Here is a 26,250-nt window from a genome sequence, read left to right as displayed (position 1 = left end):
AGCCGACAGAGCATACTTTGTCCTGTGTGTTAGGTTTATGAGTTAAAAAAAAACATTGTTGTCCAATAGTATGAGACACCATGGACCTGATAAGCTATCAGGCATCTCCATTTCTAGTCTGTGTGACTGCAATCTTTTTAATCTTTGCATTTGATGGAAAAACATGTTACAACGCTTCTGTCAGCTGGTTAAGATGACCTTAGAGACACAATAACGCGTCTATTCAGTTAAATCTGTACAAAAAGTTTAGTATTTGCTCCAAATATGTTCAAATTAAGAATATTGTTGTCATTTTAATAAAAGATAAAAGTGAAAACCTGTCCACATACAATCAGAATATTGATTTGGGTTTTTGTCACCTTCATTTAACTGACAAATCCCTCCTATAGTACGTCCAGGCATCAAGACTTTAATGTGCTTTCAGGCTTTACTTTGCTGGCAAATAAACTGTCCTTTTCAGGCCAGATGTTAATGTATGTGCATTCATTCTCTGGAAGGACACAAAGATCCTGATCGAGACTAAAACAGCTTTTAATTTAAGATGATTCATTTGTAATACTTCCAAGTAGCGTTCTGCATGTGTTTAAAAAGAACGCTGATGTAGGTGAACGCCTGCTTTTTGAACCAAAGCGGTTCCAGTTTTGGTTCGGGCTGGACCACTTTAGTGGTCCAAACAGAAGGAACTGATTCTTATTTGGGCTCTGGCTCGGAACCATCACTGGTGGGAAAACTCAGATTGTTGGAGCTGTGTTTGGCTGACACTGACTAGTGGAGCCTGTATTCTGCATGCATGATTTGTGCTTTAACTTTCCCAGGTACAAGCGTCCAGCTGACTTGCTGGTTTCTTAGTGCGGGATGTTTAATTCATGAAGCATGAATCATCAAAGCTGACTCTGGAGCTCTTGAAGCTGCTGTGCTGCTCTGTGCTGCTCTGTGCTGGCTTGAAGGATCTGCTCCTGACTAAAGCTGGTTTAATTTGCCTGTGCTCTGTGTGATACCTGTGGGGAACTTGGTCACACACAGCTGGGATTCAGAGCTCAATTTGACTCTAACTCCCAGCAGAGCGCCTGAGATAAATGGCATAAGAGCTCGGTTATTGCCAAATGATACTGCATCTGTCAGAGCTTGTTTGTCATGACAGTATTTAATGTGGCCGCGAGCATCGGCTCTAGGTTTTTGAAATCTTGACAAAGCTGTTTGACATTTAATCATCTAATTAACCTCTGCCATGACTAATCTGAAGTCTTGTTTACTTTTTAAAAAGCCTGCATAATTGATGCAGTGTAGTTCTGTGGAGCCTTCCAGTAAATATAAACGTCTTTGTTTTTTCAGATGGTTAAATTTAGCTTTATATAGTACGCCAGACTGATAGTCTCCTCATTTCTGCATTTAGATTCTCAGGAAGGTTACTTTTTGTCCAACTTTTCATCCATTTTGAATCGAAAACTAGAGAGGGCTTATTCATTTCTTTTTACTGTGCTCCTGTGTTACCATGACAGCAGCTGTTGAAGCAGGGCGGCTGTCGCAGGTTGTTTGTGCAGCTCTTGTGTTTGTAAGTGGTCCTCCAAAGGACACCCAGGAAAGTGGCTCAGAGGGATATTAGCGTAGAGTAGAGCTGAGCTCCTCACCAGCACCCAACACTCTGTCCAGCATGCAGGTACTGTAAGCGTCCGAATCCCTGAGGGACAACAGCGCAGCTCTGTAAAGGATATCATTAGCTCTTATATGAAAGGCTCTGGACTAACATTGCTGATGTATAGTGTTTGAAAAGTGCAGTGGTGCTGAGTGTGGATCAGCACTGGGTCTCAAGGGTAGGAGATGTACTGTTCTCAGAAATCTGCCGGAGCAGGGGGTCGTTAGCGTTTCAGTGGGTCCCCTGTTGTCACTTTCACCTCCTCTTGGCAAACTGCTATGAAAGCTACATCTTCTTCTGTCTCCATTAGTCTGCAGGCGATGCCCCGACCACACCCAAGTACACCAAGGAGCTCCGAGACATCTTCTTCCCCGCCTCTCTGCCGACGCCCGTCCTGCTCAGCCACTCCACCTGCCACCCGCTGTCCGCTCAGGACAACCAAGCCAAAGTGGTGTACGAGCCCCTGAGTAAGCTGTCCAGACCCCCGACCTCAGGCTTCCACGATCAGCTGCAGCACAGGAGAGCAGGCAGCCAGTCTGCTGCAGCCATGACCTTCCATCCACACACAGGTATGTGACCTCTTCTCAAGCTGTGTCTCACCACTGAAATGTTACTTATAGAAGTCATAACAAAATAAACAAAAACTGCTGTTTATACCATCATTTTTTTAAATGAAACACTGTTATTGTTAAAATGTTTGCCATTGTTGCAGAAGGTCAGTTGAGTTTTCAAAAATAATATGCTTAAGTCCAGGTGGCCAGCAGAGGGCACCTGTGGTCTTCCACAGATATGTTACATAACAGCAGTCTTTGCCCTGTTTATATTTTCCCTCCTGGGCTTAGTCTGTCCTCCAGATTGGGACTCTTTTCTACTTAAATGAGCTTCTATAGGGATTTAGAGGAATACTCATTGCTGATCTCATTGTAAATATTCAATTTATGTCATGCTTAATATCTGAGGATGTAGATCTCTCACACTTGTTTTCTGCATGAATTCCCCTGATATTCAAAATGAAACTACTTCTACTATCCACATGTTTAGTTCCCTTTTCTTCTTAGTAGAAATTATTGTGCCAGTAGTTTTTATTCTATGTTACTGGATATGTCAGTTATTGTTTGAGTAGAGCTCATCTATCCAGGTGATTTTTTTTATTTATTTTTTTGTCTCATTTCAAGCCAGTGATAGCAGCAGTCTCTGGAGCGTGTGACACACACAAGCCCAATGATAATTTGTTTAGATTAAAATTACAAGAAACAGAGCTTCCTTTAAATTTTAAAGTCCCGTCATCTGTTAGATCAACGCAGGGGCTCAGCTTGATGAATTAGACGTCACGCTATAGACCGAAAGCTTCAGGCTCTCACAAACACAAGCAAAAAGTTACATTTCACTAAAACTGCTGCTACTTTTTACTGTTTCACTTCAGTGAATCCAGATTGTTTACTTTCTTACCATTTTCTTATCAGTTTCCTAAAGTTGGGTGAGCTTTGAAGTCTGTGTAGATGCATGCAAAAACGTGTTCGTATCAACACGCATTTACATGCAGTCAGTCACAGTTTGCCTCCAGCAACACCTCACAGGAGTTTCCACGGCAACATTCCAGGATAACCCTGAAAGAATAGTACATCAGTTGTTTTCATATTTGTCTGCCAGGGCTGGGTAGGACATTTTACAGTTCTTCCCCCTGACTATTCCCACTTCTACAAAGAAACTTTGCTTCAGAGTCACCCTCAAATGAGCTGTAAAATTGTTAGTAAACTTGGCAGTTATTCTCGCAAGTTGGTAATCTTGATAATATTAAATGAACATTACATTTAGATGAGACGTTGTGTAAATGGTGCCAGCAACAATTCTGCTGATCAAGCCTCCAGTTCTCACACATAGTTTATCATTTAGTCATTAAATAACTTCAGTTAGTTATTCATCAGGTGAAGTCTGTTTTTTTCCGATTGTCTTTGATGAGCAACTTTCCTTTTGAAATTTAAACTAGTTCTGTTATTTGTGAAGAATTGCATTAAAGTTATTTTGAAGTTGCCAGATGTTTCAGAATTGAGGACTATCGTGTGTTATTTCATCTGACAGAGGAGCGGGAGGAGCCCTCGGAGGGACTCTTGTACCGTCAGCAGGAGTCGCACCTTTGTCAGCAGATGAAACTCGCCACTGTATCGCAGGGGCAGGAACCAGCAGCTGGCTGGTTCCAGGAGGAAACTGCAACATGTAGCACGACACAACCTTGCCCAGGTCAGAACAACAGGATGCTTTAAAATGCATCCTAACAAACTCTCTTTACACTTTAGAAATGTTGGGATATCAAGTAATATCCTGTTGATTTGTCTCTCAGACCAGCAGCAGTACGCCAGCAATGAGCAGTCAAAGCTTCCAGACCCCAGCAGAATCCGCTCCAGAGTCCCCGCCACTATGCCAAAGCTTTTCATCCCCTCCACTGTTACCAAGTTCCCACCAGAAATCACAGTAACGCCTCCGACACCCACGCTTCTCTCCCCAAAAGGCAGCATCTCAGAGGAAACCAAACAAAGACTTAAGGTATGCTCTGTGCTTCTGAATGTGAGCACTGTACCCACACATAATGCTCTCTGTAGCAGCAGCTTGTTCAGTCTAACACTCAGCAGTGACCTCTGCTGTCTGCTCCCGTACAGAACGTTATCTTGTCATCCCAGTCTGCCGCCACAGTCAAAAAGGACACTCTGAGCCAGCCGGCGCTGGAGGTGCAAGAGACATCCAGCCAGGAGTCGTCTCTGGAGAGCGAGTCGGACGAGGAGGACGATTACATGGACATCTGAGCCGCCGAAGGCCTGAAACTGAACTCTTGTCACATCCTGGCCTGACTCTGCCAAACCCTGTCTCTGCCTGTCTTAACAAAAAAAAGAGGAATGGTTTACGTCTGTGCAGCTGTCCATGTTAATGCTTTCGTTCCTCACGTGCATTACAAAAAACAAAAACACCCTCAGAATGCAGTATTCTCATCAGCTGTCCGGTCACAGTGTTGCTCTGGTTGTCTGCAGTGATGACAGTGTGTCTCAGGTGGTTTTAATCCCACAGCATGTCATTTATGCATATCACACATCAGCTTCTCGAGCTTTCCTGCTGAACAGTGAATCTGCCTAAAAGAAAGAAAAAAAAAAAAAGAAGAAGAAGCACAGACTCGGCCTTTAAAGCCTACCAGCGCCATGTTTATGCATCTTTTGTATGTTGTGTGCTAACTGTATCTCCAAGCTGCAGCTAAATGCTCGTCTCGAGAGCTCACCAATCTGTGGTGCCTCAGTCTGTGTCGACGCTCAGCAGCATGCACTCGCTGTCCTCCACTAGTTTACTCTGGCATGAGATTTCTCTCTGAGTCGCTTGCATCGGTACGTGATACATGTCATTGAACAGAAAGGTGAAACGAGGGCATTCAAGGTTCGTCTGTGGCGCTAACGATCCACGAAGCCTCATAACCTGTAGCAGATTGGAAATGTTTACACTTAACATTTGGGATGTTTTTCTTTTGCACTTAACTTTGTGCTATTTTTGTACTGACTGTAGTTCTCGTAGTCCTGTATATTTTCTTGAGTGTGCATCTGTAGCTGAGAGGAGCAGTTCTTAACAGGAAGATGTCCCGTCACCAGCACTGATCTGAATTAAATGAAGAGGGGATTTCATTTATTAGAGATTAGTTTTTGTACATATGATAATCCAAAAAATCTTTCCAACAGGTCTGGCTGTAATGGGTTGAGTAGCGAGCTGGAGAAACGTGCATGTGTGAGAGTGTAAACATTAAGATGAGGGTCACTTCAGTTCCAGTCAGCTCAGGACACGACTCACCACTAACAGCCGCTTCACGCGAGCTTTCCTGATTTCAGGGGAATTGAAAATTGGAATGATGATGATGATGATGATGATGATGATGAGGAGGAGGACTTTCTAATACTGATGCCTTTCCATTGAAACCATTTGGGTAAATTTGTCAGAGTTCTAGCTTAACTCAGAGGAAGACAACAGAATGTTTTTTTACAGATTGTTTTCTATATATATATAAAAAAAGAAAGATTATGTTTCTTGATAGCTGTCTAAAATGACTTTTTAAAAAGAACACAAATGGAAAAAGTTGTAAACTCTCACCCTTGATTTCAGAGGTTGTTTTGTAATTTAGTTAATTATTTTGCTTATTTTCTTCGGGGGTGTTTTTCTATTGTTCTGGTGAGCTTCTGGGATTATACCACAGCTAAAGAGGTGACCGGGCCTGAGCTTGGCCCAGCCCCCCTGGAGTGGAACATGTTCTCTGTCTCTGGACTGAATGCATTATAGATGTTAAACCAAAAATATATTTGAGAAACACATTTGTTGTTTGCGTCTTTGCATCACATGAGGTGGCTGTTTGGTTTCTTCAGCTCAGGCTTCCCACACCTTGAGGAAAAACACAAAGGTAAGACCACCTGCCCCTGCCATACCTTATCTTATCTGACTTATCTTACCTTTGATATTCCACTAATCAACTCGCTTAATTTTCTGTAAGCATAATCGAGCAAAAGCACAAGAATCTCCGTTAGAAACACCTCTAAATGTGTCATTTGTGGCACAAGGATGCATTATTCGCATCTAATCAACGCTTTGATTAAAACTGTTCTGGACAGATTTGTTACTCTGAATAGTTTAGAGTATATACAGGAGAAAATGCAAATTAACAAGATTTATATGGTCTGATTAATTTTTTTTATGTTAAACAAAAAGCGCTTTTCATGCAGTGAAATAAAATACACAACATGCAGAATGGGCCATAGAAACCATTGTAAGCCGCCTGTAGAACCATTGCGTCAGTAATGTTCCACTAAATTCTACTTGTAGTCATCATGAAGAGTCCTGCACCCATCCGCCGGTGGGTTCTGACGCTCCTCCCTTTCTGTGCGTTTCGGCTCATTGAGGTGTGTATTTTAGGACCGTCACCGTACATCTTCTCTGTCTCAGATAGTCCTTTATGATGGTGCCGGCTGAAACCTCCACTGCAGAAGTCTTGTTTTTATTTTTTATATCAACTTTCCATTCCAGGAACTCATTTGAATCATTCGAGTGGCTGCTATTCATTATGTGAGATTTTGAATTTTCTATTTATTATTCAGTATGAAAACTGTTTTGGATGGTTTCCAGTGTCATTTCACATTTTTAGCAAAATAGGCTAATTGCACAAAATTGGTGCATTTGCATTTATTCATAAAGTTGATGTGATTTCTAAAATTAGAGGCTGGCATTGATTCCCTTTAGAGGTGTTAATGGTGATTTGTTCTTGTAATTGAACCGGTGTATTTCCCCTTTGGGTCATTGCTTTACTTTTTGCTGTATATTTAATATTTTGTTTGGGAAACTGCTTCAAGTTAAGAAGCATAACTTGTCCATTTATTATTTTTTAAAGAAAATACTCAGCAGGAAGTTACTCTAGTTAGACCCACACTTGGGTTCACAGAAGGACTGTGACAAGTTAATTTACACTGTCATAAAGCTCCCAGTTGATTTCATACTAAACTGTCTTTTAGGTCGGATATGTCAAAGCTTCCCGTGCATGGGCCCCTACTCTGTTGATCGTGGAGATTTTCCTGCAAAGTGTCTTCTCAAAACAAGCCAGCGTCCATGTTTTTCTTCTCATCCTCATCTTTGTTTTACAGTTGGCCGCAAAAACAGCTGTGATTGAATTCTACAAACCCCATTTCCAGAAAAGTTTGTTTTTTTGGCATGAAACAAAAACTTAAATCAGTTATTTTTTATCTCGCTCGAACCTCCGTTTAATAGGCACAAGAACAAAGGAAATTATTTTGAATGGCTTAGATTAGACTTAGATTTAGACTTGGATTTGTTTCTTCCTTGTTCAGGCATATTAAGCTATTTTCATACCATATTATCCTCACATGTTCAAAATAAAGCACTGATTTATTTATTCAATGTCCTCACCAGCCAACTTCATTGTATTTAAAAGATTTAATCAAATTTAAATGTTCTGGAAGGTTTTACAGACTGGAGAATAATTGTCGACAGGTGGAGGTTTCAGAATTTAGTTTAAAAGGAACATCCACTAAAGACTGAGTCTTTCCAAGAAAGGATGGTCGCCTCATCTCAAACTCTCTTGTTTGAAATGAGGAAAAAAAGTATTTTCTAATGCAGGATGACAAAGAATTTTGCTCTTTCAATGTTTTCTCAATATAGTATTGTAAAAAAGGGAGCCCACATGGGCTCAGGTGTATCTAAGAAAACCGCTTTTAATAATCACAGTCTGTAGATTAAAGCAGAAATGGGACCTGAAGCTGTAATTCATAAAGAGGAAGCCATGTATGGTAAATGGTAAATGGACTTGTACTTGTATAGCGCTTTTCTAGTCTAGCTGACCACTCAAAGCGCTTCACTACATCAGCTCTGCTGCTGAGTTCTAATGGGCACAAGCTCATCTCAGATGTGTTCAGATGAGTCCACCTTTCAGATACATTTGGGGAATTAGAAAGAAGAAGAAGGCTTTGGGTGCTGTGTGCTACCACTGAGAAAAAGACCATCCAGGCTGTTATCAGCAAATACTGCAAAAGTCACCACTTTTGATAGTATGGCAGTGCACCAGTGTCCATCGGTAGGGAGACTTCCATTTATGTGAAGGTACGACTGGTGTAAAGGTGGATACTGGAATTTTGGAGGCATTCACTACCATCAAGATAACTTTTTGTGTGTGTGTGTGTGTGCGCTTGACTGGGATGCCTGCACTCCAAGTCTATTGAAAATGGGAAAAGGTGCATTATGAGAACGTGAATCACACAACAACCACACACTTCTAAGCCACTGAAATCTTGTCACAGCGGAGTTGCTGAACTGCTGTAACTGGCAGACCTCCCTGCTGACCACACTGAGTTTGTGGTCAAAGGGCTCGTACACTCTGGTGTGAATTCTCTGACACGAGGGAAGTCATTAGTCTTCATTAGCAACTTCCAGGAGTTTCTTATGAAGTGCTGTGAAGTTGTCATTTGCCCCCTTTGCCAGGAAAACTAGATCTGAGGTTTGTTTTCTTATGTGGAGGAGCAAATGTGAGCTCATCCAGCCCCAGAGATCATGTTCGCTGTGGCTGCAGCCAGGACACGAGTGAAGGAGGAAACAGATTTGTCATTATATTTCAAATTATATTTGTCATTTTTCCACTCGAATGAGAATTGTTGCTAATTACCACTAAAGGAAAATGGTGAATTGGCACTCTACTAATAAAATCTGACTCATTGAGTAATGTCTCCATGTTGACAAAGCACAATAATCCATGCTACAGCCACATTATCTGTTCTTGCATGTGATGGAAAATCTTTTCAAATCATTGCACAGCATCTACAAGTATATGTCAGGTAAAAGCATCTCTCAGGCTATATCATGTTATTTCCAGCCATAGTCCTGCCAAAGTGGCCATTTAAGCATCAAAAGAGCATGCTGCATGGCTAATGTAGGCGAAAGGTGTGAGATTTCTCGTCAGTCCACTCCAGGGGCTCTTTATTGGGCTGCTGGAGAGCCGTCTGATCCCCGGGCCTTGGCTGTATATTGGCAGCTGTTAACTGAGGAGCACATGGGGATCTGCACAGTTAAAGCAAATGGCCAAAGACTGACACCTGAGAGGTGGAACATCGCTGCCAAAGGTGAACTAGGAGTATAACTAGGGAGGAAAGCCACAGTGGAATCAGACCTGAGTCAGTGTGAACAGGAGGGAATTGGCCATTCAGCATAACTTATTTTTGCTCATTTTTCTGTTATCTCCTGCTATCACCTGAAAACAATCACTCCAGTATTTCTGAGCGTTAAGTCAAATCATTGCAGCCTCTACCAGCCTTCTGCAGACGACCTCCCTGCTTTGTCGCCAGGTCCAAATCACCCGCAGACTGCTGTTACAGAAGGTAGTGCTCTCTGCCTTTGTGCCATGGCCGTGTACTGATGCCTTCCCCAGTCACACCTTCCAGACCCACTGCATAATGGGATTGACGCTGCCACTGCTGAAATGTACACCTCTGTTCTGTCACGCTCTCTGCACCGAGTGATCAGAGGAGAGCTGATCTCTTTAATTTCTTGCTCCCAAACACCCAAAAGCTGTGTGACCTCTCTGACCTGTGAGGTTCTTTAAGGGGATGTCCATGTAGGCTCAGAAAAGCCGGCTGACTGCTAAGTGAGGACAGTGACGCTGAACCTGTGATTAATAACTCCTTGACAACAACTGGTTTCACATAAGGACGAAGAAAACTCATCACACTTCCTCAAGGCCAATGTTGTGCCAGCAAGTTCTGCTGAAGGAGGCACGCAGGGAGAGTCCTTCATCCAGGCAGTTAAACGATCAGATTTAAATGTCTGCATCTCTAAGTGCATTGTTACAAGCGGGATGTTGTCCTTTTTCCTTTTTATTTGACATGAATCCTGCCAAAGCTTGTCAATATCTTCACAGGTGGAGGCTACTTACTCCTCTTTATGGACACTTAACCACTAATTCCACAGAGAGCCGTGGTGCCTCACAAACTGCATGACGGTGCTTGTTGCATTGCTTTAAAAAGTCTTGGCTTTGGTATTTAACTTGTTATCCATACAGTACAGCCCAGAAAAACAAACCTTAGTGTGTAGGTGTAAAAAAGCTGTGCCTACAGAAGGCATTGTATGCAGCACATGGGAGTGAGAATACAGTTAAAAACCTTTGTGGAAGTGTAGGCTCTATGCAAGAGAACAGGTTGAATGAGATGTGAAAACCAGCTGAATTCAATTCAGTCACAGGGAAAAATAATAATTTCCCCCCTCTATGCTAATGCAAGCAGTGCTTCACATTTGTTTTTCCCTGTTGTAATGAGGCATGATGCAGGCAGGGAGTGTCATACTGATGAATTGTGACACCCTTGGATTTTGCCTGGAAGTGGATAGTGGGGAGGTCAGCCGGGTTGGTGCGGCGGGTCTTTATTCTCCTACCCCTCCTGTCCCATTCATGGCTGACTTGGACTTGTGGTGCTAACTGGCTGTTAATTGCCTGCCTATACACCGGGCTTTTTCCGCATGCAGAAACTGGCTTCTTCAAGGGGAACTGGCCTAATGAGATTATCTAGCAGAGCATGGGCCTGTCTAGACAGCCCAATACACAACCACCATGACCAACACCCACTCCCTGCAGGACTCGCGGGCTGCCCTCAGGTAAAAGTTACCTGCAGAAAGAGTGTATGTTATCAACACACCATTATGGGTTTACACTGGGTTTCCCACCCACTCTGTAATTTGATGGAGAAAGCTGTGGTACAAAAAAGTGTAAAGCACATCGTTATGTAATTCAAAGTCTCACCCGCTCACAAGCCCATGCCTACACTGAAAATGTATGCCAGTATACACAAGCTCACTACTTCTACTCTGACACTTCCCTTGAAATACCTTTACTTTTAAGAAAACATCCAATCTGGTGTTTCCTCTGCAATTCTCTAAAATGGGTCAAATGAATTTTACCACACCGCACAAACACACTAAGTGGCATTTTTGTGTGTGGATACATGCGTAATATTCACACAGCTTCTGGTGCCGCTGCAAGATCTGATCTGCAGCAGGGAAGTCTATCCATATTTGTTTTAAAGTCTCTTAGCAGTTAATAAAGATGCATTTCCTCCATCCCCCTTCCTGTGGGGACGGTATCAAGGCTCTGTTAAGTCTCTTTGATTTTCAGCACCCTCCAATCACAGCAGAACACTGACTCATCATTGTGCCACTTCAAAGCCTGGGAATGGCCCTCCTGGCCCCACCTACTTCAAGGTTCCCCTTAAAAGTCATGGCCACCCTCTCCTGCAGCTGCATCTCTGAAAAATATCTGCCTCAACAGGACTGAGCTTTCTGGTCACTCTACTGGATTTTTCTTCTTCATATGAGTCACGAGGCCAAGCCCGGAGCTGAGGTCATATTTTGGATTTGGCTGACACTTGGATTGCTTGTCAGCCTTTTATGCAAAAACCTTTTCAAGTTTTCTCCTGCACTGCTGCTGACCCTGAAGAATGCAGTCCATCAGAGGTGAGTGCCAACAGGCTTTCACTGAATTTACACTGCATTTTCCCAAGCAATGTATGCAAAGAAGCGCCCTGTCTCTGTGCTCACATCACTGCTGATAATACTTTTTTCATCAGTTTTAGCATCACATGGTTATGCCAAATCTTATTTTCTTCCAGACTTGAAGTCCAACTTCAGTGGCCCTCCTCCCAGCTCCATGGCTGCTGGCCCTGAAGCCTATCTCCAGGGCAACATCAGGATGACTCTGGAGGACCCTGAACTCTGGAAGTCTTTCCATGAAATAGGAACAGAAATGATCATCACTAAACCGGGCAGGTGAGACAACAAGAGTGAGCAAAAGTATTTGAAAAGTGGTGCCATCTGTTGCTCTTTATACTAACTTTTTTCTCCCTCACGTGTTTTCAAGGAGGATGTTTCCACACTGTAAAGTGAGTCTATCTGGACTTATTCCATGCGCCAAGTACATCCTATTGGTTGACATGGTGCCTGAGGATGGTTTCAGGTACAAGGTAAGGCTTATGAACTCAAGCAGCAGCTTTGGCTATAAATAACTGTAAGTGGTTACCAGTATCCCTAGACAAGTCACCCCAATTTATCACCACCCCTCTCCTAACATTGTACATCAAAGGGTGCTATCTCTTCCTGTTTTTCTATCCCCTGCCGGGAGCTAACTGTACTACCCCCTTTCTCTGTGGGTGGTATCAGCCAGTCCTTTCCCTCCACTCTATCATGGGAAGTTAAGGAAGATTAAGTTTCTTCTGTAAATCACCTTCCTGTAAAACAGATTTACTTACCATCTGTCTCCTGCCTTCAGTGGAATAAAGAGAAGTGGGAGGTGGCAGGAAAAGCGGAGCCCCAGCCTCCCTGCAGGACATACGTCCACCCAGACTCTCCAGCCCCGGGGAGCCACTGGATGAAGCAGTGCATCTCTTTCCTCAAGCTCAAGCTCACCAACAATACACTTGACCAGCACGGCCATGTAAGTCTGAGCACTCGAGAAACTTGACATATGATATCTACAATATATTATTGAAAGCTGTTGAGAGATTTGATGTCATTAGAATTCTAACTTCCTGTCTGCAGATCATTTTGCATTCTATGCATCGCTACCACCCCCGTTTCCACGTTGTCCAGGCAGACGACCTGTTCAGCGTCCGTTGGAGTGTTTTCCAGACTTTCACCTTCCCAGAGACTTCCTTCACTGCAGTCACTGCGTACCAGAACACCAAAGTTAGTTTCTGCGGCAGCCAACCCAAACAAAAGTCCTGTTCTGAGCTCATCACATATTTCTGAGGTTTTTAATCAATTTTCTTCCTGCAGATTACAAAGTTGAAGATAGATCACAACCCGTTCGCGAAGGGTTTCAGAGATGAGGGCACTAATAGAAAAAGGTGGGTTTCGTACCGGGTGCATACGGCTGCTGAATATACTAATTGTTGTGTCATTTTAATAAAAGTGATTCTCCTCTGCAGGCGTGCAAACAAAAACCCATCATGCCTTGAGAAAAGAGCCAAGATGCAAGACATTTTGAATAGGGACATGAAAGAGGACAGCTCCCCAGGTACCCCTTTTAAGACTCTTCCTCTTCTTAATGTAATTCTTCCCTGTGTCGTACTTGTAATGTCATCTGATGACATCTGCCTGTTCAGATTTCTGCCAGTCGTCATATGATGGTTATGAAGGAGACCTGCCCAAAAGGAAAGATGAGGATACTGTTAAAGAGGAGCGTTACTCTCCATGGGGTGCTGAGAGGGAGCAAAATGTGAGGACTGACTCTCCTGCTGGGGTGGACACAAGAGATATGTACAACACAGAGCAACTTGTTCCTGCTCCAGCTTCTTACCAGCCATACAGGTAAATACAGGTGAAGTTACACAATAACTAAGGCAGTAATGTCCCATGAGTGAGAGGAATAGTGACCGCCATCTTTTTAATGTTCCAGGGCCCATGAATACGCGAAATCTCCATCTCCCTCCACCAGCACTGGCAGCAATCACAGTGGATCAGGACGCCGCAGCTTTGAATCCAGGGTTCCTGATGTCGCCACTGTCCCTGATCATGAGTCTTCAAAGCCTCGAGCACACGAGGCTGGTCCCTCCCACTGCGGCCCCCAACACCTCTCGGGCCACCAGGACTACACCGGGGTGCTCAACATGACCATGGCCCAAGCTGGCAAGCCAGGGGTCATAGGCCACCACATTTACAGCCCCTACAGTGCAGAGCAGCCCCTGGGCCAGTGGAGTGGGCCCGGTCCTACACAGTATCCCCCTCCTCACCATCTGACTGCTGACTACACCACGCAAGCTGTGCACCATGGCTATCACCATGGTAATGTGGCTGAGTGGAGCCAGTACCCGCTGTTCTCTTATTCCTGCTGGTGAAGGAGATTTTCAATGTTAACTGACTGAAGAGAATTCACCATCTTCTGGCTGATGCAGCGCTCACAGCAACTAGAATGCATGCCCAAACAAGGCTGAAGGCTGGAGGCCTGCAACGAGAGGGAATCAATGAAAGGAGAAAAGAATAAGGAGCAGCTCGCTGCTGGTTTTTGATCACACGGGCAGGATTCAGACTCCCTTTGTCCTGAGTGGAACTAAAGTGTAAAAAGCCATGCTGAGTGATTGTTTTACTGTCTATTTATTTTGTATTTCGTCTCATCTGCCAGTGTAAATATTATTTTTGTAAAAATGAAAGAATAAAACATAAGTGCGGAATTAATGCCTGTCATTGAATTGTGATGTGAAATGAGAATAAAATCCTAAAGTAACATGATTTGATGTCTTGTGTGAATACATATTTTTATTGTATTTTACCATATCCTTCCTGAATTTGATCCAATGTTTCAAGTACATAGTAACACAGTTTAGATAACTGGCCAACATCACCTGGTTGAAATGAAAGACACTACAAATTACATGTGGTTTCATCCTGCTGCGCAAGCTAATTGGATGGTTTTTTTAAAATTGCACTTTTGCAAGGTTTTCCCTTATTTGGCTTACATTCATCTGAAATGTGGTTCTTCCAGCCTGTTTCTATTAAAAGCAGCAGAGAGCCTGATTTCAGCACAATCCTCTGTAAATTCTGGATCAAAGTTTCAATCAGCATGTTTGCGATTTAGTTTTTCCGATCCAGTCGATATTTTGCATGCAACTTTACTGAAAGTGTATTATCCTGTCAGTGGGTGCACTTCTGCAGGGTTTCTGCCTGGCCACCCTGATAAGCAGCACAACCTTTGGTGCTGTTTGTTTGTGTTTCCACTAATGGGGCCCACTCTGTGGTTTCGACAGGCCCAGCATGCATTAAAGACATTGTATTACAGTGACTCCGGCTCACCTGCTGAGGTTTACCCACCGGCACATAAAGCAATGCATGACCCTCGTTCTCCATGTCAATGAGCCTTAAAAGGCATGAAAATGGGGGGCTGTTGGCTCCTTTTCACGACTGAAAAACACAGGCAGGGCCTATCACCTTCACCCTGAGTGGATATGAGCTGCTAATGACTGTTGTAAAATCCAAAGGGAGGGAGGAAGAGGAGGGGGAAGTGATGGAGGTCACCCTTTAGGAACAATCTAGTGTAGTGTGGGTTTTATTTAGTGCTATTCATTAGGGGCCTTGCTTAACCAGTGTTTCCAACCTCCAACTTTCTAATTTACTCATTTTATGAGGACAAGAAACAACTGATCTTTGCATGAATCTGGTGGGTAGGTCACAATGATAAAGTTGAAATTCAGGGATATCATAAGATTATATTTCCCAGGCATTAGCCTTTTGATTAATCCCAGTAAATCCAAAATGATAATACTTGGAACTACGGAAATCTTACTTAACTCACAATTGTGATTTTGCAACAAACTATCATTAAGAATCCTTTATGTATAATTTAAAATAATATATAAGAGTTAATTGTGGTATGTTTATTATGTAAATTATCTAAATGTTCATACATACACATGCCTTTGACAATCCAGAATTTCAACCTTATTTTTTGGGATCGACTGAGCCCATACTGTTCAAGTTGGGTTTTCCATACATACTGCTTCTGTTTTCAGTATTTGTATCAATGCAATATATATCTATGTAATATAATGATATTGTTGTGTTTGGATATGAGGTGGACATTTAGTTAAATCTATTCTACTTGGGTGGTGGGAGAAGCTGCAGAACACTCTGGAAGAATTGTAAATTAAGAATGCAAAAGAAGAAAAAAGTGTGACCTTTTTCGGCATCATTACTTTTGAGGGATTTTGTCCAAGCAAAGAAAAAAACCTATTAGTCCGTATTAGTTAAGCTGTGGTCAGATTTTCAGGCTAATTTCACAAGGAAGATTAAAAACATGAAGTTAAGCTGTGGTCAGATTTTCAGGCTAATTTCCCAAGGAAGATTAAAAACACGAGAGAACAGTATACAGCAAACTTCAGCATCAAAGGGAAAATCTGTCTTATTAAGAGATGAAAAACACTTTGCATGTAAAACAAAGCTCACTGTGAGGATGAAATACACGTTCTGGTGCCATGGTTTCAGCACTCACTGAACATGTCATATTAGTGAATATGTGTTGAAGTTTTAAAAGAAAGATGTTTTGTGGCTCTTGGTCCCTGATGCCACGGGGCTGATAAGAAGGAACATCTCAGAGTAAAAATCTCCATCCACCAGTGGTTTTCTTTGTTCTCCACTGATTTCCATTTCCTTCCTCCTCTCCAGCACAGCAGGTGAGATGAGAGTGAAAGTGGGCACTTAGTAAGATTCCCTTGACTCACTCACATCCTCAACTCCACTGGGTTTAATCTGCATAGCTCTACATCACTGGCTAATGTGGACCTTTTAATTGCTTTGATAATGGTGTAACAAAGAGCGGCAGATCGACCTGCACTCAGATGTTTGTAAAGCCCACTGACGTGGCTAAGTGCCTGACATATGTCCTTAGTGTCCCCCAGGTGGTACTATAGCTTTGGAATAAAAAAGACTGACCCGTAAACACAACAGACTGTTGATCCTGGATGTCCATTGCTGGTGTCAGCAGATCCTACCAGACTACTTGCCGGGGGCTGGCACAATAGTGTGAAACAGAAGGAGGGAGGGGGCGCTCGCTTAGAGCTGGTGGGGGGTAACAGATGTAGATGAAACAGCCTCAGAGAGGAAAACACCGGTCAGCCTTCATAAAGCTGATGGAGTTTAGAGCCAAATGGAGAGGAACTAGTGGAGACTGGGTGGAATAAAAGGGAACAAGGTAACAACCACCGCTGTCAGGAGTTCAAACGAGGACAACCAGCTGTGGAGATTCCACATCATGTTTATGAAACTGTCTTGAATAAAATAAAAAGCCACACTGAGGTCATGGGTAAAAGCCCTTTATGGCGTAAGAAAGTCTGCCGGAATTATTTAAAAATGTCACGTGGTTTACAAAAATTCTTTGAAAAGAGCAACTGATTACTCAACTTTCCTTTATTTTACTGTGTTATTGGTACAAGATTACAGGCTCCTCCCAAGACAGCTCCAAGAAATTATTGCTTTGTCATCCAAAATTAAGTCTAAACACCCAACACACATTCAAGATAAACCCTGATCCCCAAAGAGATTTGCACAGGAAAAAATGATATATTACTATTTTTATTTGATGCCAACACCAGGCTGCTTGGACACGCTGCTTTGTTTAAAAACATAACCGTCTTCACATTAAAAAATAAATACATAACAGAAGGGATCAAACACACGCAAACACGGGACGCAAAGTGCAGAAGGTGTCATTCGTCTCATTTCCTGCCACTGTAGAATTAAGAAAGAACAAAAGCAACAAACAGAAGCACATGGAAAGGCTCGATGCAGCGAACAGAAATAATCCAAAAGCAGTCTTTCATTTTGATGCATATTGAGTTGAACAGGATGAATCAAAAGATGAAATACATACAAGAGTGGTTTGCTTTACGTTACACAAATATCAGGACTTGGTGCTCATGTGTCATTTACTGATGTGGTGACATAATGTGTGGTGAGGTCTACAATCTGTAGCACTACTGCCTCATCATTCGGTTACAACATCATCTACAATGATAACAGAAAATAAAGGCTAAGGATGTTCCAACAAGACAAGGCACAATTAAATATTTTAAGGTGATGATTATTCCAGATGTGATGATACCTTCAACGTATATATCTTGAAAAAATAGCAAACTAAGAAACAGAAGCAGCTGTCTAAGAACAGTTTTCGAAGATGTCCTATGTCCAAAAGCCTTATTGGAATAAACCTTGGCAGCTGAATATAGTCTGCTCCAAGCTACCAAGTTTTGCAACGCAGTCTTCGGCTTCACATTGTGTAGACAGACAGAAGAGAACAGCAAATATGGAAGCAATAGCATTTGAGCTGGGAGGGATTCCTGGATTATGTCGTACCATAAATCTGAGAACTGGAAAAATGGATGCAAAGATCCCAAAAGACATTTTAGTTCAGAGGCGCTCAAAGTGGTCCACATGCAAAAAAGGACACCATGTTGCTGTGAGCGAGACCACAAAAATATCTGAAGAAGAAAAATGCATGACTGCAGATGGATTCAGTTCAACACAGCTGCTTCAGTCCTCACTTGAGTCTTCTGAGTTGCTCATGTGCAGATCTTCCCACGAGGCCTTGGTGCGCTGCTCCCAGCTTCTGGCCTGAGCAATCACAGCAGGAGGCATGAGCACCACGCAGGCTGCCAGGCCTGACATGCGCTCCTTAAACTCTGTCTCGTTGTCCCACTCGTCTGCGTCAGTGTTGTACACGTGAACGTATTTCATCCTGTTTCCTTTGTCATGTGAGCGACCTCCCAGGACGTAGATACGACTGCCCAGCACTGCTACGCCGGGCTCTCCGTGTCCAGAGGGGAGGGGGGTCATTAAAGACCAAGAGTTGGCGGTGGGGTCGAAGCATGCCACCTGGAAAAGGACAATTACTTTTAAAAAAAGCTGCTCAAACAGCCTTGCTCAAGAATCAATGTAGTTAGCTAAATATATCAAACCCTCTGGCTTCTCAGCTCATGGTGGCCTTCATAAGAACAACCTCCCCAGGCAACATTTTATACTGCATGATACATGTCCAGACTACTGTTTACCAGCAACCTTTAATGAGCAACAGTAAACACAAGTGACAACTCGTGACAAAGTACCTTCAGGACATCACGCCGATATCCACGCTCATCGTTACTACCCCCGATGACATAAACGCGTCCATTAACAGCTGCCATGCCATGCCACGCCCGCTCCACTGGTCCCTCTGCACACGCTGTCCAGTGATTGGCTGCAGGGTCAAAACAGTGAGTCTCTCTGAGGTACGCCATTCCTCGACGCCCACATGTTATGTAAATCTTCCCATCAACCACTGCTCCAGCATGGGCATACACCTGGGGGGAAGGTTGGAGAAGTATAAAAGGAAATATGAAGAAAAGGGGAACATTACATGTACAGCAGGTGGCCATGTGGCGCCATCATGTGGGCAGTGGCAGTATCACATGCACTTCTTTTTCATCTTCAACCCTGAAAAGCCATACTTCTCTCCTCAGAGGTGTTACAAATTCCCACACGTTGTTGTGTGGATCGTAGCGCTCCACTGAGTCCAGCTCGCAGCTGTAGTCGCGCCCTCCGATGGCGTAGATATGGCCGCCCACCACACAGACACAGTGGTCAGCATGCTGATGCTGCAGAGGCTGGATGGAGCACCAGCTGTTGTGACGAGGGTCGTATCTAAGAGGGGCAGACACGTCACAGAAGATGAGACACGGATATCTGATCATACAACGTGGGCTCATACAATGGAGAAAAAACTGAAAAATCTATTCAGGAGCCGTTCTGGGATCAAATCATTTCATCTTCATCAGCAGTTGGAAACTGCCCAGCTCTCATGGAAAAAGTGGTTTTCAAAGTTGATCATATAATATGATCCAACATATCTTGTACCTTCTGGATCACCTTAAGTTTACTGGAAAAATTTCAGGTATCAGACTTTCATCATAAAATGCGTGTAAACAGCTCAGGTGACCTAAAACATCCTGAAGAGGAACTGAAACTGGGTTTTACAATCAACAGCGTGCACGATGAATCAGCTAAAAACTCCACAACAAATAAAAAGACCTTGCACTTCAACTGATTCGCAGCTGCCACTTTCCAAAGTCAGAAAAAACCTGATCCTCAGCTGTTACGCAAGTGTTGGCTAAAGCTCTCCTGCTAAAAAAAAAATCAGAACAAAGTCTATGTGCTGATGTGGATCATGGGATACAATCACAGGCACAGAGCAACCAGTAACCAAATCTTGTTGCAAGATAGAAAACATTTTTAACTGAGAGGGATCACAGTGAAACTTCCCCAGAAGATAACAATAAGTCGATATCAGTAAGATCATGCGCTAAAAATTTGAGATCTCTTTCTGGCGCTTGTTAACCCCCCCCCCCCAAAAAAAAGAAAATAAATGCACATTTGTGGAGTAAACAGCCGGATACAGACAGTCTTAAAGAATTAAATCTGATATAACTCGTGCTATAAATTAAATATAAACAAAACCCTCGATAAAAACATTCAGTTTGTGGGTGAGACAAGAAAAAAAAGAAAAGGCTTATGGTGTTTGCCAAAGTCTTGATTTATGGCCCAATGCATGAAAAACTGGTTTTATTTATTTCTTTTTGAGAAAATCTGCATTGCAAAAAATCCAAGCAAAAAAATGGGAAACCGCTTTTCACAAGTTTTCTGAAATTTCAAATGTATTTTTGGCATCCTTAACTTCGAGTCGTAATAAAGACAGTTATCGTGCTCTCACTGCTGGAGGATAATACTCTGATATGAACGCGGCTCATTTTTCCTGCATGCGTAGAAGGGGAGGGTGAGTGTTCAGTTGGATACAATCTGCAGTTCATGCAGCTATGCGTTACAACATCTAACAAACACGGCTCTTTAAAGGGGAAATATCATGGGAAAAAACAGCATTTTTTCCTGTGCTTGAGAGCAAAAAACGTGTGTCTCAAATCCCAACTGAATTTGAAACTCATTTTGTTTGGGCCCCATATAACTGAAAATCAGTGAGCCACTCAGCATTAATAAATCAATGTTCTGAAGATGCTCTACCAGTGCTTTGTTAGACGTTTTAAATCTTGAGAAGGAACTCTGACTTTTAACTGGTGTCCTTTATACGATGTACCAGTTGGAAGCTGGAAATTCTGCCTTGCCATTTGTCATAGAATGCACCATCGGTACAGGCTCTGTAACTGTTGTTTAAAAAACAGACAACAGAGAATTATTGGCCATAAAGGCAACAGTTTACCAAAATAACTAGGAGTGAAGCGACAGCGCAGTTCAGAGTTTATGGAGCCAAAATGTGGCGGAGGAATTATGAAGAGAGTTCTCAGGGGTATTATTAACCGACCAGGGGCTGTTACCTTCTGTGGAACATGCTGTAAAATAGACAGCTATATTTGAAATTTGGTTGTTTATTTGTAGTAGTTTAAAAAAAAAGCCATTTTAAGCGAGAAAATTAGCCCAAGATCTCAAAACTGCATTCGATTTAGACTGAATTCAGTAAGAGAGGAAAATTCCAATTGTATGACATTCACATAGATAAAACAAGGTGATTAATCTTACATCGATGATGAGAACTCATCGCGATATAAACCAATAAAGAGGTTATATGTTGATTAAATATTCTGTTGGGTTCTCACCTCCAGCAGCGATTCTCTGCTCGAAATCCACTGCTGTTCTTATCTCCTCCAATAAGATAAACAAAGTTATTGAGCACAGCGACGCCCTGGTTGGACATTCGGGGAGCGTGAGCTGCAGTGAGCGTCCTCCACTCCCCCCAGCTCGGGTGAAACACCTGAAACAGGTGCTCGATGTCAGCAAGAGAGCTGGAGCTGAACATCCCCCCGAAGCCCAGGATACAGTGGAAGGTGGAGCGCGGCTGTGTGAGGGGACTCTGCAGGACGGGCTGCCACATCTCCTGCTCATGGTACTGCAGGGCAGCTGAAACCGAGTCTTTCAGGGGACACTGCTTCAGTCTGCTGTGCAGTCTCTGCAGCACTTGTTTCTCAATCAGACAGAAACGCACAGCATCAATCATCTTGAGATTATCCTTTGGGTCAGAAAGACAAAAACGGTTCATAGTAATTCAGGCATTCAGTGAAAATGAAGAGGATTTATGATTACAAAAAAAAAAAAAAAAGAGAGAATAAAATGAAGACACACCTTTGAACTGACCTGCAAGTACACCTGGTCAGTTTCCACCTCCTCAGGACTGTAGTGATAGTGAAGTGCAGCTTCGTACACCTCATTCTCACTGGTCACCTGAAGCTCGTCACTGCTCAGCGCTCTGAAGACTTCCTCTTGGGGGAGCTGTCTGTACTCATCTGTTTGAGACAAAGTCTGAATGTTCTTGAGGATGAAGAAGTGGATCCGGTCTTTGAGCTGCTGCAGTCCGTAGAGATCAGCAAGGTGATGCACTTCTAAAATGTTGCTCTCATCCATCCAGGAGAACAGGAAGTCGCAGCAGAAGCCAATGACATTTTCAAGCTGTAAAAACACCAAAGAACAAAGTTGAGCTGAGCTGAACAGAACAAAACAAGGATAAATAACATCTTACAAGAATGAGCCTACCTGGACCAGCGTGGCAGCTATCAGGACCTCCTGGACACACTCCAGGTCTAACTCTATCTCTGAAGTGTAGATGTAGTCGAGTATTTTTTTCATAGCCATGTAGGATACTCCATGAATTAAAATCTCCTTTTGCTGCATCTCCCGCAGGCCTCCAGCAAACATCCCCCTAGTGGAAAGGGTGGGACAATGGTTCAACCTGGTCCCCGTTTTGATGATGAGGCTCACACCAGGTTGAATTCAGGCTGGTACCCAGCATCATTTACTGCAAACCTGTTTATGTTCTCCACCAAATATTTACTGAACAGTTATTTCTCCATCTGCTGAAAGCACATCTGACATGTAATTTAGTTCAACTTTCTCTTTCAGTGGACGCTATAAGGTGCTGCATCTTCACCCACCTCCTGTACTAGGATTACAGCACGACTTACAGAAAGGAGCTCTTGACAGTTTACACAACAACACACAAAGCCTACTCCAGAACATTTCTCTCAGTGGGATGACGTGCTAAAACTTAAGTTTGGTTCGGCTGTCTGAGCAAAGTTGTGTTAGCAAGGAGACACACGATCATGCAGTGTTAGCGATTAGCAGCCTCATCTCATGCAGATGAGTTGTTGTTCTGATCGTTTTATGTTGTCTAACACAACAAATAAATATATGTGTGCTTAATATCCAAATCTTATCAAATGCACAATATTGTTTTATATTAATACTACTCATATCCCAATACTATATGTGACTGTTGATAAATTTGGCATTTCTGCTAAGTTGACCACGTGTTCATCTTGTAGGCACTGTAATAACCCCATTAGTAATAGTCCTTAGTAACCCCATTTTCTGTCATTGACTTCGACACTTGTCACACTCAAAAGAGGACGGTAAAAGGTTTCAAAACTCAGAGCTTAATAGAACAAGCCAAGCTGCATAAATCTGCTCTCTAATGTCTTCAAAGCACACGTCAGAAAAAAGTACCCCCACTGGAGTTTAGGTGAGACAGTTCAAACAGCAGGCTCTGAGAACAAAGCTGCAAAGTTATTTTGGTTCGACTCTGACACGGGAGAACAGGTTTAAGCCAGTATGGCAACTTTAACCGCACCTCTGGAGACAACACAGCAAGATTCATGCGGTCATCTTATGACAATGTTGATAAACTGCATCATGATGTACAAGAGGAAAATCTTTGTTTAAACTGGACTCTGCACCAAGCCTTGGCTGGGTCTTGTGACAATAGGCTGCAGATGCCTGAACTGATTAGAATGCATTCATGCATATTTTGAATAGTGGAGGAAAACAAACAACAACAAAAAAAGAAATGACATAATCTGAAAACTATTTGCATTGAGATACTTTAAAGATCAGGGAATTGATTGACCATTCAGGCTTGGTTGTATGCTAAATGCTGCCACGTCCGGAAGAGAAGTCTTGGCTGTTATCTTGTATCTTTAGGTAAACATGAGTGAGGGTTGCACAAAGTGATGCTGATTAAAGTGGCATGCAAACAGCAACTAAAGCAAAAACTTTTTAAATAAAAACAAAGCAGCAACGACAGCTTCTGCGAGTTTTACCTGAAATAATCACAATAGGCTGCCAGAAGTATACGGTGGGCTTGGATAGGTCGACCCTCAACCACCAGCACAACATCGAACAGGATGCCACTCTGTCTGAGACTGAGCAGGCCGTCGAGCAGGCTGCGGAAATGGTCTGAACTTTTAAAGATCTGTCGGCCCGGGCGGCCCGACGAGCCTGCGCGTCCTCCCATTGGACTCAGAGCTGCATCCTCAGCCATAGCAGGACAGTGGCGTTCAGGTTTCATTGCTTCATCTGTCTTGTGCCGACATAAGTCAAAGTATTCTTCTCCAACTGGATTTAAGTCACAGCGGAACGCAGACTAATAAACAGGAAAGGGAGATGTAAGCTGAGAAGCTAGCGACCGAAGAAGGCTGCTTTCTGTTTCTGAGTCTCAGCATAGTCAGTGTAACATTACAGATTTATGACATGTCACACACACGCAAGTTTAATCTACATAGCTCTTAATGACATTAAAGTATGTCGTTACTAGTATATTTCCTACCGTCAACCTGCTGCTGGATGTTACTCCGCTGCAAAGCCGCCAGCTAGTGTCTTGTTATGTGTTATGCAAGCTAAAAACTGGTTAGCATGCTAGCTCATGAAACGCACTACAGAAAGAACAAACTGGACACTTAAAAACTGAAACTCTGTGATTGCACAGCAATATGGTCGTGTTCCCCGAATCAAAACTCTTCCTAAGCAACACACTGAGCACAGTAACTTAAAAATAATGTTCACAATTTAGTTAGCTGAGCGTCTTGATCTTTTGACATCAAAACAAGTATGTTTACTTTTTGGTGTCAGGCAGAAACTAAAACACTATTGGTCCGTTCTGCCAGATTGCCCCGCCCAGTTTCGAAATACGAGCCAGTCATGGGCGTTCCGTGCATTACAGCGAAATATTACGGAAGCGCTATTTTATCTTTTTGGTTTGGATATTTCAGACAGTTTAAATATGTCAAAGGCAACAGCAGGAATTTGTCTTTCACAGACGTAATGTTTTGGTACTGTGACTCTGTCTATTCACCACAAGAGGGTGCTACATGGTCAAATGTACATGTATCACTTATTTACGGTCGTGATACTGTGTAAAGAAACCAACACAGGAGAAAAATGCCCTCCGTGGTGCATTTAATCTTCTACTTAATTGCAATTGTATGTTATTGCCTGTACTACACACAGCTGCAAGGTAAGGTAAACCGTTGCAAAGTAAACACAAGTAAACGACTGTATTGAATTGTGGATTACATAGCTTCACAAAGTGATTGACAAAATAACATCAAATAATTATGATGTGCCAAGTCCAAAGAGTTTTTTTCCCCAGTTATTTCAAATCTCTCCCCAGTATTTGGTCTGTCTGAATAAATGCTTTCCAGATTGATTTTCCACAGTTTCATAATGGCATGAACTTTCAGACAGATTTCCAAAGACAGAAAATCATGATGCTTTCTTCTGTATAAATATATAGAAATGACTGTGGTGCTTATGTTTGTTCGGCTTTACTGTCTCATTCATCTTCTGACAAGGCTTCAATTTGCATACATCATTTTCCGAAATGCAGAGATGATTTTTTTTCCACATGCAATAACACTGTTAGAATAAGCCTTCACTTTATCCATTTTCCAGTCCAATATGCATTGCTTTTGAGTGCACCGAGAAAATTGAGTGACAGGAAAGGGGCTGCTTTCCGTATTGAGTGCAAAAATGTTTTCAGCACTCAAATATAGAATATGATGAAAATAGAATCAAAACTATGTTCAATTGTGTACATGTTTCATCTGGATGATGAAAAGCCTCACCACAGTTCTGAAAGGTTACAGAGCAGCAGACATGTTTATTCAATACACATCTATTTTATTGATCACATCATGCAAGCAGATACATCAACTTTTCATACAGAATCTATGGATTACAGTTTCATTACCCCAGAGAGACATCAAGGTTCCATGAACTTTTGCTCTTGTTGAGACGTTGTTTTTATTGAACCCGTCTGGTAACAAACGTTGGTTTCACTATTACCTAGAGTACAGGATTTTAGTGGATTAGCAGAGCATCTCCTTTCATCGGGAGCTGTGCAGAGGGTGGACCAGAGAAATGACAAATGAAAACAAAGTTGGAAACATTTAATGAATTAGCTATCAAGTTATACCACACAAAAACCTAAAAAAAGGGATGCTGGTAGTAGCATTTACCAAGATTAGTCCAGTCAATGACCTTGGGCTGTTACACTAATGATACACACTTAGGCTCATTCAAAATAATTGTCCATGGTCCAAAGCTGGGCTTCTGTTTATTACTTTTGATAAGACCCAAGAACAATACAACTGATTAGTTTGGGACCGCAGAGCTCCAGTGGTGACAGTTGGCTGACACCCATCTTTTTCCTGGCACAGAAAATGTGGCTGGCAAAATATGACACAGACGTTTAGATAAAAAGT

General features: G+C 42.6%; 3 protein-coding genes across 7 annotated transcripts in view; 2 read left to right on the top strand and 1 right to left on the bottom strand.

Annotated features, from left to right (window-relative positions):
• The window catches only part of cabin1 (calcineurin binding protein 1), a 35,991-nt gene extending 30,024 nt beyond the window's left edge, over positions 1-5,967 (top strand). For 3 of the 4 annotated variants that reach the window (XM_072388394.1, XM_072388392.1, XM_072388391.1), the window contains 4 exons: positions 1,944-2,202; positions 3,713-3,871; positions 3,972-4,174; positions 4,288-5,967. In XM_072388394.1, the coding sequence (XP_072244495.1) occupies positions 1,944-2,202; positions 3,713-3,871; positions 3,972-4,174; positions 4,288-4,431 (765 nt within the window). In that variant the 3' untranslated portion in view covers positions 4,432-5,967. Of the gene's footprint in view, positions 1-1,943; positions 2,203-3,712; positions 3,872-3,971; positions 4,175-4,260 lie in introns of all 4 variants that reach the window. The other variant, XM_072388393.1, reaches the window with a different exon arrangement.
• A 5,820-nt stretch (positions 5,968-11,787) lies between these two features.
• On the top strand, positions 11,788-14,359 carry tbx16 (T-box transcription factor 16). The gene is made up of 8 exons (XM_072387029.1): positions 11,788-11,959; positions 12,051-12,153; positions 12,459-12,623; positions 12,728-12,874; positions 12,965-13,035; positions 13,117-13,205; positions 13,294-13,498; positions 13,587-14,359. Exons 1-8 carry the CDS (start codon positions 11,841-11,843, stop codon positions 14,023-14,025), a joined length of 1,338 nt encoding a protein of 445 aa, XP_072243130.1. The 5' UTR covers positions 11,788-11,840; the 3' UTR covers positions 14,026-14,359.
• Positions 14,360-16,976: 2,617 nt separating this feature from the next.
• klhl22 (kelch-like family member 22) lies at positions 16,977-24,617 on the bottom strand. 2 transcript variants are annotated; one of them, XM_072388389.1, is made up of 8 exons: positions 24,315-24,617; positions 23,809-24,131; positions 22,247-22,412; positions 21,839-22,162; positions 21,316-21,725; positions 19,162-19,354; positions 18,781-19,014; positions 16,977-18,550 (listed from the first exon to the last, which is right to left on the bottom strand). In XM_072388389.1, the coding sequence occupies exons 2-8, from the start codon at positions 24,054-24,056 to the stop codon at positions 18,209-18,211; spliced, it is 1,917 nt and encodes a 638-aa protein (XP_072244490.1). In that variant the 5' UTR covers positions 24,057-24,131; positions 24,315-24,617; the 3' UTR covers positions 16,977-18,208. The 2 variants fall into 2 exon arrangements, with proteins under 2 accessions (XP_072244490.1, XP_072244491.1); XM_072388390.1 differs by having other exon boundaries at positions 21,851-22,162.
• Between the last annotated feature and the right edge of the window lie 1,633 nt (positions 24,618-26,250).

This window comes from Leuresthes tenuis, unplaced genomic scaffold (genome assembly GCF_036924035.1).
Source record: "Leuresthes tenuis unplaced genomic scaffold, fLeuTen1.0.hap1 SCAF_6, whole genome shotgun sequence".
In the NCBI taxonomy this organism is placed as follows: Eukaryota; Metazoa; Chordata; class Actinopteri; order Atheriniformes; family Atherinopsidae; genus Leuresthes; species Leuresthes tenuis.
This window is presented reverse-complemented; position numbering and strand designations above follow the sequence as displayed.